General features: G+C 47.1%; 1 protein-coding gene across 3 annotated transcripts in view; it reads left to right on the top strand.

The window, feature by feature from the left end:
* SVOP (SV2 related protein) overlaps positions 1–13,179 on the top strand; it is an 89,344-nt gene extending 76,165 nt beyond the window's left edge. Inside the window, exons 13-17 of one of the 3 annotated variants that reach the window (XR_004353128.1) lie at positions 2,203–2,314; positions 3,221–3,302; positions 6,148–6,237; positions 7,675–9,265; positions 12,901–13,179. Coding sequence is in view for 2 of the 3 variants with exons in the window: in XM_032654191.1 (XP_032510082.1) it covers positions 2,203–2,314; positions 3,221–3,302; positions 6,148–6,237; positions 7,675–7,881 (491 nt within the window). In the remaining variant the exon portion in view is untranslated. Of the gene's footprint in view, positions 1–2,202; positions 2,315–3,220; positions 3,303–5,356; positions 5,902–6,147; positions 6,238–7,674 lie in introns of those variants that run through there. The other 2 variants (XM_032654191.1, XM_032654192.1) reach the window with 2 other exon arrangements.
* Positions 13,180–13,241: the final 62 nt, after the last annotated feature.

The raw sequence follows: 13,241 nt of genomic DNA, 5'->3' as shown, positions 1-13,241 counted from the left end.
ACCTGTGTTCCCACCCCAGAGCCCAGAGTCCACTCCTATACTACATTGTCTATCTTTCCCACATAGCTTAGCAGGTAACATTAAAGCCTCTGGAGTTAAACCCAGCATTGCCAGCTGCCATTTTCGGGACTTCAGGCATTCACCATTTCTATGATTTTACCTGTCTGAAACTCAGATTCTTCCTCCCTATTATTACATGTATTGTTTTGTTGTTTTGTTCACTGACACATCCCAAGCTCCTAGAACAGCTCCTGACACACAGTAGGTACTCAATGTATTGATTGAATAAAAGTGGGAAATGGGCTATTAGCATGCTTTGTAGAGGTTTTTTTTTTTTAACTGAAGTCTAATTGATTTACAATATTGTGTTAGTTTCAAGTATACAGCAAAGTGATTTGGTTATTCTTATATATATGTGTGTGTATGTCTATATTCTTTTCTTTATTCTCTTCCATTGTAGTTTAGAGGTTTGTTTTGATGATTGAACAAGATAATAGATGTAAAAGTGCTTGGCCCAGATTTTATTGTTATATTATTATTATCAAGCAATATGCTATACCACCTCTACTGAGGTAGAGAATGGTATTTTTATTTAGTCCTACTTCTGCAATGAAGAAATTGATGTTCAGGGAATTCCCTGGTAGTCCAGTGGTTAGGACTGCATGCTTCCACTGCAGGGGTCATGGGTTTGATTCCTGGTTGGGGAACTAAGATCCCACATGCTGCCGGGCATGGCCAAAAAAAAAAAAAAGGAAGATTGAGGTTCAGAGAAGGCAAGGGACTAACCTAAGACCACATGACAGGTTAGAGGCAAGATGAGGCCTTAGAACCTACGTGTTTCTGACGCGCAGCCCATGTGTCTGCTGCCTGGTTTCAGTGAATGCCACTATTCAGGCTCCCCTTGGTGCCTGTATTAGTTATCCATTGCTGTGTAACAAATTATTCCAAAATTTAGTGGCTTAACACAACACGTATTTATTACAGTTTCTGTGAGTCAGGACCCTGGGCTTCCCTGGGTCCTCTGCTTCAGTGTATTTCACAAGGCTGCAATGGAGGTGTTGGCCCAGGGTCTGTGGTCTCATCTGAAAGCTCAGCTGAGGCAGGGTCTGCTTCATGCTCACTCCCCCGGTTGTTCCCCACTGCCTGTTGGCCAGAGACCACCTTCAGTTTCTTGCCAGGTGACCTTCTCCGTCAAGGCAAGTTCATGAGAAGAGCCAGGGAGAGGGCAAATGCCAGCAAGACAGACGTCAGTCTTGCATAAGCTTATCTCAGAAGTGACCTCCCTAGTGACATACGGATGTATGTCTTTAAGAGTGGCATGAATTGATTTTAAAAAGCTGTAATCCTAATCACTGACTAAGATTCACAGATATACCTTGCAGTAGACATATAACTCAATGCATTTTTTCTTTTTTAAATAAATTTATTTATTTAATTTTTGGCTGTGTTGGGTCTTTGTTGCTGCATGCGGGCTTTCTCTAGTTGTGGTGAGCGGGGGCTACTCTTTGTTGCGGTGTGCGTGCTTCTCGTTGTGGTGGCTTCTCTCGTGGAGCATGGGCTCTAGGTGCGCGGGCTTCAGTAGTTGCAGTGCACGGGCTCAGTAGTTGTGGCCAGCAGGCCGTAGAGCACAGGCTCAGTAGTTGTGGCGTGCGGGCTTAGTTGCTCCACGGCATGTGGGATCTTCCCGGAGCAGGGCTCGAACCCATGTCGCCTGCATTGGTGGGCGGATTCTTAACCACTGCACCACCAGGGAAGTCCCTCAAGGCATTTTAAGCAGTTTGTCAGCATCTAGTTACATTAATGACATTTATGGAAAGTATAATTTTAAGTGATTGCTTTTACACTGTTGTAAGTCTTTTTGTCATAAGTATTGATATAAAAACATTTTTTTTTTTTTGGCCATGCCATGTGGCTTATGGGATCTTTGTTCGCCAACCAGGGATCATCGAACCCAGACCCTCAGCAGTGAAAGCACAGAATTCTAACCACTGGACTGCCAGAGAATTCCCGATATAAAAATTTTTGACTCAAAAAAAGAAGTGACATCCCATCACTTCTGCCATATTCTAGTCATTAGAAGTGAGTCATAAGGTCCAGCCCACTTGCAAGAGGAGGGGATTACACAGCGTGTGGTACCAGGAGGTGGGGTTATTGGGGCTCATGTCAGATGCTGCCTCCCATGGCTCCCCTGCTCCCTTGCAGGTGTCCTTGTGACTCTCTGGATTATCGACCGCCTGGGCCGCAAGAAGACCATGGCCCTGTGCTTCGTCATCTTCTCCCTCTGCAGCCTCCTGCTGTTTATCTGTGTTGGAAGGTGGGTCGTGAACTCAGCTCTCTGGCCAGCAGGCTTACTTCTCAGCTCATGGTCAGGTCTTTGTGCCTGCAGACTGTGGATTACATCCCTGGGGTACCTGAAGGAACCCCCACCCCAGCCCCTCACTAAGCCTGAGGCTCTTGGCTGCACAACAGATTGGGCTCAAAGTTGGGGCCTCTGATGGGAAGGGGGGTAGGAGGGCATTTTGGTCCAAATTTTGCTCTGACACCATTGTAGACTTTTGACATCATCTCCCAGTAAGATCATACAGATAGCTGTTTAATTCATATATGGGTTAAAAGTGTTCATTTGTTCTATGGCAATATTTCAAGGTCTTGTTTTATAGTGCCCTTCTGGCATTTCTCCATTTTTTCCATCTATCAAGAGCCTCAAAATATGGAACTGGCCTGTGTTGATATCCAAGAGGCCCCAGACCGAACCACAGATGAGAGATCTGTGAAAGGTCTGGAGATGTCGCTTAGATCTGGAAATGTTGATATTCAAAGACATTATGGGAACAATGGAACAGAGGGCTGGGGGTCACGATCATCCTCATAACACTGAAGAGAAGTTTCCTTTCCCTGGTTCAGCTGGTTCCTGGCTCAATTCCTGCCCCCACTAGGTCCTATCTGGACTTTGCATTATTTACATCACTTCACCCCAGCCGTGCCCCACCCTGGGCACCACCATCTCAGTCTGGAACTTTGGAGAATGATGAACTTATAAAAGCAGGTCTTCCAAGAGACCGCTGGGATGCGTGTGGCTGCGTGCCTGCCTGATGGTGTGTTGGGTGAGGTGGGCTTTGCCAGTTTCTAGGGTGTAAATGCTACCTGGGCAGATAAAACTTTGCTGAAAGAAACTGTCAGAAAAAATACTTGCTCATCTGCTTTTTTTTTCTCTTCCCAGAAATATGCTCACTCTGTTACTCTTCATTGCAAGAGCGTTTATTTCTGGAGGCTTCCAAGCAGCCTATGTTTACACACCTGAGGTAGGAGGGATGCCTGGGAGCAGCCGGGGTGGGAAGGGGGCGGGTGTTTTCTCCGGAAACACCCGGCCTGGGCTCCTCTGAGTGAAATTTGTCCTTGAGTCTGAGTGGCGGCTGTGAAGGCCTTCATTATTTCAGGCTTTCGTTCAGTCATTGTTTTCTGCTTATAAAAGCTTATGGTCAGTGTACAAGTTCCAAATGTTACAGAACTGTATAAAACCCCCAAACTAAAGGGCCTCACATTCTGCCTTCCTAGAGACCACCTTCTTGAATGGTTCAGTGTATATTCTTCCAGATTTTTTCCTAATTTATGTTAGTGCATGTATCAAATTGGGTAACTGAGCAACTGAGATGAGTTTAATAAAGGACGGATTACAGTTGGTGTAGGATAGGGCTTAGGGAAACCAAAAAGTGATGGAGCAGCGCCCAGAGCTCACAATGAGGTGGAGGTGGCTGGGGACACAGCTACCACCCAAGGCCTGTGGGGTGAGGAGATGGGGTGTTACAGGGTCCCAGGAGGGAGCTGTGCAGAGAAAAGCTGTGACCTTTAGTTGAGGGACACACGTGCCCTTAGGCAACCTAGACCGGAAGGAGCAGGAGAATAAATACCCTGGCCTCTCTCTCCCACCTCCCGCCCATCTCCCACTGTGGCTTCCCATTGGCTGAACCCAACTGTAAGGCAGAGAGCCTAGGAGCCCTTGGTGGTCCACAGTGGCCAGCCCCCAGGGCAGAGAATGAGGTGGGGAGGGGTAGAGAGAGGTTCTGGAGGGGAAGATGGAAGACAAGGAACACAGGACGTATGGACCTGCTTTGTTCGTTTTAATAGCTGCTGTACTATGCTATTCTGTACTGTACTGTATGGTAATCTATATACTATATTATTAGGTACATTCCTTTACTATACTATATATGCTATATATCAATATTATATACTGTACTTTGTTATAGAATATATACTTTATATTATATAATATACTTTATTGTACTATATTATATATATTACATACTATACTATATTACATAGCATAGTATGGGCAAATCATAATTTTGTAACAATTCTCCTACCAATGGATATTTGAATCATTTTCCAACTTTTCACTATTATGGTGTGGAGGTAGATAGCTTTACGTATCCTTGTGCACATGTGTGGTTTCTTTAGAATAAATAAGATGTGGAATTTCTGAATTAAAGCCTATAATAAACATTACAAACATTGAGAAAGATTGAAAAAAAAAATCAACCTCTAAAATGTTGCCTGAACTTACACTCCATGCAACAGCGTCTCAGAGTGTCCATTTTCCCACACTCGGGGATTATGGGTTACTTGTTTTGTATTTATTTTACCTCATCTTATTTTAGATAGGGTCAAAGGGAGGGAGAGGATAGTATGTACCAGGTGCTGTGCCAGGGGGAGAAGCCATGTAGATTGTCCCTCAGGTCTGCACAGCACTCCAGAGCCCTCACTTTGAGTCATCGTCCTGAGCCCTGCTCCCTCCTCCCCACCTTCCAGGCCCAGCTCCAATGCTGCTCCTCCGGGAAGCCCTCCAGGATCCACCCCCCCCAACTTCATTTTGCCCTCAGTGTCTGTGTGCCTCTTTGGTATTTTTAGTCATGCCACCTTGCTTGTCCCCCAGGGAGACTCCTACTAAGACTCCCTATGGGCAGGGCCTGGGTCTCCTACTCTGTGGCTCTCATCTGGCCTAGTGTCCCCTCAACAAAGGCTTGTGGATTGATTGCTGGAGCCTCCTGAAGAGTACCGGGAGAAGGCTGCCTGCCCTGCAGGGACTGGGAGGCCCAAGGTCTACAAGGGCAAATACCAGGGCTCAGCAAACTATGACCCGCGGGCCATATCCAACCTGCTGCCTGTGTTTGGATAGCCCAAAAGCTAAGAATGGTTTTTATGTTTTTAAACGGTTAAAAGCAAAATCAAAAGGATATTTCTTGACGTATGAAAATTATATGAAATTTAAATGTCAGCGTTCATTAATAAAGCTTTACTGGAACACGCCCCAGCCCTTCACGTGCTGTTGTTGTCTACAACTGCTTTTGTGTTACAGGGGCAGAGCTGAGTAGTTGCCGGAGACCAAATGGTCCACAGAGCCCAAATTATTTACTCTGTGGCCCTTTAAGACAAAGTTTGCTGACTCCTGGCTTCAACTAATCCAGCTGGCTATTCCTAACAATGCAGAATTGGTTCAATAAATGAGGATTGATCCTAATGATAGAATCCTGTACAGCCCATAAAAATTATGCTACTGGCGAAGACCAAATACGGACATGGGAAACGTCTGCAGTCTTCTTCTAAGAGGAAAAATTCTTCAAAGCAGCATATACAGAAATATCTAGTGGATGACATTATACCACCGCTAGGATTTGGTTTAGTGTAATTTAGGAGGGGAAGGAGGTGAGAGAGTATGATTGAAACTAACACAGGTCCTCTAGGCTTGGTCCTAGACGACTGATTACGCCATTCTACTTTAGTCTGTGCTTGAAATTCTCCAAGATAGAAAGAAAGAAAAAATAGGAATTTAGTATTTATTCATTTATTCATTTGGATATAACCACCCAGGGCAGGGAGGACCCCCTTCCTAGGTTCCCACCCCCAGCTTGGCGTCTTGCCCTCCTCGTAGGTTGAGTTTCCTGTCCCCTTCGGGATGAGACTCCCCACCCTGCCCTCCCACCCCTTCTTGGTATCACCAACCCCTGAGGGATTGACCCTAATTCAGGCCCACCTGCCCCCGGGGGCAGGGGGGTGGGGCGGCGGTTGGGATTCCCATCATTCCCGAGCCGGAGAGGAGGGAGGGGCCTGCATTTTCTCAGGGCGGCCACTTTGGCGGCTGTGTTTCAGGTCTACCCCACGGCGACCCGAGCTCTGGGCCTGGGCACCTGCAGCGGCATGGCAAGGGTGGGCGCGCTCATCACCCCGTTCATTGCTCAGGTAGGTGTCACCCCAAATACAGAGGGGGTGCGCGTGACAAAAGCCATTGCGTGGCAGGCTGTTACTGTACTCTGAGTTTCTGCCCTGCCCTTGGTGTGAATTACCTGATCTCATCCTAGCAGTCCATCCTACGAAGAAGTATTGCTTGCAGATGAGAAAACTGAGGCTCAGAAGGGTCAAGGGACTTGTCCAAGGTCACACAGCTGTGAAGTAGAGGAGCTGGGAATCAAACTCAGGTCTTTCCAATGATTTGGCCAAAAACAATTTGGATGAGAATAAACAGGCCACCATGCCTTAGTGGGAAACAAATGTCCCAGGCCCTGGTTTCTGAGTTGGTTGATTTGGTATCGTTGCAGAATTTTGCAGCTCTTTGTGTCTCGAAGCATTTCTCTCCTTTTGGGGGGAGCTTGTTTGGGAATCTTTTTGCTTTTTTAATATCCAATTCATTTTTTCCTGTTTTTATCACTTTTTAAAAATTGAGGTAAAAGTCACCTAACATAAAATTAACCATTTTAATTCAGGGAATTCCCTGGTGGTAAATGATTTGGGGAATTCCTTGGCTGTCCAGTGGTTAGGACTCCGCGCTTCCAATGCTGGGGCCCAGGTTCAAACGCTGCTCGGGGGAACTAAGATCCCGCAAGCTGTGCAGCGCAGCCAGATAAATAAATAAAAATTTTAAAATAAAGTGAACAATTCAGTGGCATGTAGCACATTCACAATGATGGGCAACCACCATCTCTTATCTAGTTCCAAAACATTTTCCTCTCCCCCAAATAAACCTCCGTATCCATTCAGCAGTCACTCCCCAGCTCCCCCTCCTCCAGCGCCTGGGAACCACTGGTCTGCATTCTGTCTGGATGAATTTTACCTCTTCTGGGTATTTTGTGTAAATAGAATTCCAACACGTGTTTTAGCCAAGTCATTCCATCCCGGTACCGCTGTGTTTGGCCATTGAACGTCACTATTAACTAGCACTGGTTGACAGCTTGCCATGTGCCTGCGTGGTGTCAAGTGAGGCATCTTCTCATTGGGAGATGGCTACTGCTCTTCTGCCCGTTCGGCAGATGAGGAAATGAGGTTTAGCTCTGCTGCGTCACGTGCCCTGGGACGTAAAGCTAGGAAGTCAGCAGACATGCTGCTTTGGGAGAGAATAAATAGACTCTTGAGCCTGATGGGGTCTGGGTTCAAATCTCAGCCCCATCCTTAGTCTTTGTATGAACTTGGGTTTGCTGCTTAATCTCTTTGAGCCTCAGTTTTTCCCTCTGTAAAATGGGGGTGGAGGACATACCTGATAAAACTGTCGTGAGGACTCCATGGGGGTCCAGTGATAAAGAGGGCTTACGAGAGGGCCTGGCGTTCTCAATATTATCTGTGTGGTTGGTGGTGCCTGTGTGTCAGAAGGGATGCTCTCACCGGCGTGCATCTCCCTCCCCCCAGGTGATGCTGGAATCGTCCGTGTACCTGACGCTGGTGGTTTACAGTGGCTGCTGCCTCCTGGCTGCCCTGGCCTCCTGCTTTTTGCCCATTGAGACCAAAGGCCGTGGACTGCAGGAGTCCAGCCATCGGGAGTGGGGCCAGGAGATGGTCGGCCGAGGGATGCACGGCACAGGTGTCGCTAGGTCGAACTCGGGCTCTCAGGAGTAGTGACCGATGGGGGGCTGAGCTGGTTTTTGAGGCTGTAGAGAGCGGGGAGCTGCTGGAGCCCGGCTGGGGCACCGATCGTCACTGCCCACGTCAAGAACTCACCCAAGGGTGCCACCTGGACCAACGAGGTTTTGTGTCTTGACTGTTTTCTCATATTTATCAAGATCCATCCGGGGCTGGGGAGGCATTTGCTCTGGGGGGTTCTCCGTATATGTGTGTGGGGGTTTGTTAATAACCTGTGGATCTGCATGGGAAAACTGCCACCTCAGCAGTGCCTGGTGACGCCGGTAGCCAGCTGGACACCATCCAGAGTCAGCCGGTCACAGCCTTCGTGAACAACCGAAAGATCTTTGTAGATACACTCCAGGCCGGGACCCCTGTGAGACCTGCCACTCACCCGCTGGACCTGTTCTTAGGTTTCTCCTGCATCCCCGGCCCCAGGCTTTCTTCTTTGAAATTGCAGGTGACCTGGGTGTGGCTGAGCAGCTTTTTCTTGGGTCTGAGAAATGCTGGCAGGGAAGGGGCCCCTCGCTTTGCCTTCCCGGGGCTGAGTAGCGGAGACTCTGGCCGATGGACATGCATTTGAACTTGAGCCGCGTGCCTCCACCTGGCCTCCTCTTGGAGTTGCTGTCCCTGGCTCCAGGGGATCCAAATGTGGCCACGAGGACAGCTGGGCTTGCACTAGATGACAGCCTCAGAAAGCTTTTACCCCCAGGAATTGGGGATGGAGGCAAAAGGGAGGTGAGAACCAAGCCCACGACCAAAGCAGAGGCCCCCCCTTCGGAAGCAGCAAAAGTCGCGCCAGGGGGCTTCTTTTCTGGCCCCCTCGTTGGTCAGGCTGATTGGTGACTCTTGGGGCAAGAAAACAGTTAAGTCAGGTTTCAGTGCTTTGGAGTTTGAGTGCGGTGGGTGGCCAAATGGACCGAGAAACAGAAAGATGCTCCCCCCATCCACCTGCTCCCGTGCGGGCCAGGGGACCAGGAATCCTTCCTCCCTGGATTCTCTGCCATCCCTGCTGTCAAGGGGTGGCTTGGTCTTTCCATAGAGGCAGCTCCTGGGGTTCCAGCAATGGACCCCACGGCATGGATACCATGGGTAGGGAGGAACGGGTGGGCCCAGATGTGTGAAACGTGTACATTTTCAAAGAAAGAGAAGGGAGGTCAACTGGATTTGGGGGTTGGCCTCCAGAGGAAGGGCTGATGCTGTGTCTCAGCAGGCAACATCCACCTCCAGGGTTTGGTTTCCACGAGCCTTTTCCCCGCCATGAAGGCAGGAACTTAGGGAAGGAGAGACGAAGATGCCAGATCCCATCAAAGGCCAGAGAGGACTGACCGTCTGCTTGGAGATATCTGCTTGAAGTGAACATTCCGAGGAAGCCAAATGTGTACGTTCACCTTTATTAAAACATGCTGGTGATGGCCGTTGCAAGGGTTGAAGTTTGTTCGTTTGTCGCAACGTCCTAGTGATGGTTCAGCTTAACGGTGTTGCCAACTTTATCCATGTAGGGTAAACTCAGTGCTTTCATTTGCTTTAATATGACAGTCTTCCCAGCAAGGGGGAAAAGGTGCACAGTTGGCGGCCAACTTTGAGTCTGTTGGAAGCAACACTTGCTTCTAATGGTGTGGAGGTCGCAGTGGGTGACTTCTTCAGGCCCAGGTCCTAGATCGACTGCAAATCATCCCACACCCCTGAATATATGTACTGCAGCCCTCTAAGCCCAGGCAGTCAGAGGGGGCAGCTTGGCAGAGCTTCCTTTCTCTGACACCCACATCTCCCTGGACCATGAGTGGCTAAAGCTTTAATTATTTCTGGTCTGCTGAGCTCTCCTGGGTAACTAAGAGCCTATGCTTGTCTTTTTTGCCTTCCAGCTGGCCAGACACTGCCGGATGAGCAAGTCCACTTGCTTCACCCTCAAATAACCTGGAGGATCTGGGGGCTGCTGTGGGGAAGGAGGGCTTGGTGCGCAGAGATGTTTTCCAGGGGCTGGAGTAAAGAGGCTTGTAGTTGTGGGTTTTCTCTTGTTGAGAAAATGACAGGTGAAAACTCTTGGCCTTCTAAATTGCCTGCCCTTGTATAAAATCGATGTTATTGAATGATACAAGAGCTGCCACAAAAGTTGCCCAAACCTCTGAAATGCGTGAGACCTTTAGCTGGAGACCTTTGTATCTAATTTTGAACTGTCCAGAAGCTGCCCTTTTCAGTACTGGAAATGTCATCTGTTTCTCTCAGTGTTAGGAAGGATTTTAGAAAATGATAAAAAGATGTTCAGTGTAGCCAGGGTTACATGGTTTCTTTCTTTCCCTTCAAGTATGCTCAGGGATACATAACTGGGATGTGTTGGCAGTGAGATAAAACAGTATCTTAGAGATGGGCTTTGAAGTGAATATGGATGTGCATTATTTTTAAATAATGTTAAGCAACAGACAGGCTTGAAGGATAAGATCATTCCTTGGTTATAGTAAACATCAAAGGACTGGGATAACCTTGAGCTGCAAGCAACAGTAAAACCTACCGATAGTAGTTTAACCCATTAGAATATTAATTGTTCATTTGACAACAAGCCCAGAGTCAGAGAGTTCCAGGGAAGGTTCAGCAGCTCAACAATGTCATCAAGGACCCAGCTTCTTTTTGCCTTTCCTCTCTACCGTCCTCTGCATGTTGCCCATTGACCCTATGTGTGAAACCTCATGGTCACAAAATAGCTGTCAAAGTGCCAGGCATCAAGTTTTTTTCCAAGATGTTAGAATGGGGAAGGAGCAGTCACAGAAGGTTTTCTTTCTAAAGGGTCTGTTGTTTTTGGTTGGAAAGGGAAATCCCGCAGCAGATTTACCATTGCTTTGCATTGGTCAAACCTGGGTGGCATGCCCATCCCAGCATGAGCCCTCCCCTAGGGCTGGGGAAGGAACGGCCTATCTCCCACAGGATCAAGAGATACCCACAGCCTCTTGAACACAAAATTGAGATTCTGGTAGAAGGAAGACAATAGTGGTGGGATGGGAGATAGTGGAGAGAAACCTTGACAGAGTTCTCTTCAAGGCTGTTTTAGTTGCAAGGAATAGAAATTGTACTCAGATTAATTCAAATCAAGCAGTACAGTTTTAATATAAGACTGGGAACAGTAGTTAATTTCCTGGGGACTATAAATGCGGGAAACGGAAGTGTAAGGAACAACAGGAAGAGGGGAAGGTTGTGGCAGAGTATGGGACATAGCGGGGGCTACTACTCAGCTCCAGTTGATTTTGTTGTACCATAGAATCGCCTGATTTTCAAGACAAGAATCTGGATTCTTATGTGAAATCTCCAAATTTTAGTATGTTAGATCAATTTTTTTTTTAATTTTATTATGTTGGATTGTTTAAATTTTTAAATGTGTGGCTCCAATAAAATTCATCTGTAGGCCAGATTTGGTTGATGGGCGACCAGTTTGCAGCCTCCGAAAGGTTAGAAAGATCGCTGAAATAAATGGAACGGGGACCTGGAGAGCCACCAGGGCCTGAGGCAGCCCTCTCTCTGGGTCCGTGGCCCTGGTTTCTGTCCCTCTCTGCAGACTGGCTTCCTACTGACCCCTCATGGCTGCTGCATATGCCTGCCTGACTATGCATATAGCTCTGGCTCACCAGGGCTCGGCTCTGCAAACACATCTGACTCAGCTGTTCGGTGTCCCGCTTCTAAAGTCTCAGGAGAGAAAGCTGATTGGCCCGGTTCAGTGTTGGTTCCAATCCTGGTCCAATCAGTTGGGTCAGGGAGAGGTGGGATCAAGAGGCACGAACATGGCAGCTTTGGCCATGACAACTACCGGTGGCACAGACAATTAATGGTATGCCTAGAACCCACAGCAGCACATAGGTGAACTTTGGAGTCTGTTCATTATAACTGTATTTTGGGTCATGTCATGGCACGTGGTCAGTATACATGGAGTATCCACCACGTATCGGCATGGTATTTAACACAGAGGTTGCGAAAAAGAATTGAGACATGGTCCTTATCTTCATGTGCTCACAGCGTGGTGGGGAGAACGTAGATGGGTGGGACACAGATTGATATGGGCGCTAATGGAGGGATGCAGAGTATTGTGGGAGGCACACAGGATGCCAATCCCAAAGCTCTAGAACATTCTGAAGCACCTTCCAGCTCTTCAAAGATTCGGTGATTACAGCCGGATTTAGTCACCGTTGGTACTTTACTATATTCTGATTCCTTGACATTGGAACATCTGGATACATCACGTATAATCATTTTAAATTAATCAAGAGTATTTTGATGATGAACCACTTCAAGTACCCCTACCCCCACCATGCCAGAGAACAGAGCGCTTCCCAGATTCATCAGTAAGAACACAGTTCCACCCGCAATAGCATCAAAAAGGATAAAACGCTTAAGAATGAATTTAACAAAACGAGCGCAAGACTTTTGCAAACTACGAAACATTACTGAAAGAAATCAGAGATCTGAATACGTGGAGAGACATTCCATGACCCTGGATCAGAAGACTTAAAATTGTTAAGGTGTCAATCAGTACTCCCAAAATTAACCTTATAAATTCAACACAATCCCTGTCGAATTCCCAGCTGGCTTTTGGGGGCAGAAATCGGCAAGCTGATCGTAAAATGCATATGGAACTAAAAGGACCCAGAGTAGCCCAAAAATATCTTGAAAAAGAAGAGTAAAGTTGGAGGATTCACACTTCCTGATTTTAAAACTTAACTACAAAGCTACAAGTAACCAAGACAGCGTGGTCCTTGTACAGCAGAAACTAACACAACATTGTAAAGTAATTATACTCTAATAAAGATGTGTTAAAAATAAAAAGACAAAAAAAAAAAAAAATAAAAAGACAGTGTGGTTCTGGCATAAGGGTAGATATACAGATGAATAGAATAGAAATGAGAGTCTAAAAATAAACCCATACATTTATGGTCAATTGATTTTTCACCGAAGTTCCAAAACAATTCAATGAGAAAAGATCAACTTTTATAAACTCAGCAAGCGGCCGAGCATTCATTGTAAATATGGTTGTAGGTCACCACTGGGGAAGGAGCAGGAATGTTAAGTGAAGAAGAATGAAGACATCAAGGCAAATGTCCTACAGCGCCATGTGGATTGCAGAATTTCCCCATGCACCTTCTATTCTGAATTTTGGAACGGAATCAAGAGGAAACCACACTGCAAAGAGGTCTTTACCATTTACAAAAAGGAGGGTCACTTTGGGTCTGAATAGAGACTTTCCTGGCCATGTTTTTTTTTTTTTTTTTTTTTGCGATAGATGGGCCTCTCCCGTTGCAGAGCACAGGCTCCGGACACACAGTCTCTGCGGCCATGGCTCACGGGCCCAGCCGCTCTGCGGCACGTGGGATCTTCCC

Source organism: Phocoena sinus, chromosome 14 (genome assembly GCF_008692025.1).
Source record: "Phocoena sinus isolate mPhoSin1 chromosome 14, mPhoSin1.pri, whole genome shotgun sequence".
In the NCBI taxonomy this organism is placed as follows: Eukaryota; Metazoa; Chordata; class Mammalia; order Artiodactyla; family Phocoenidae; genus Phocoena; species Phocoena sinus.
The sequence above is the reverse complement of the archived record's forward strand: the minus strand, read 5'-3'. Positions and strand labels throughout refer to the sequence as shown.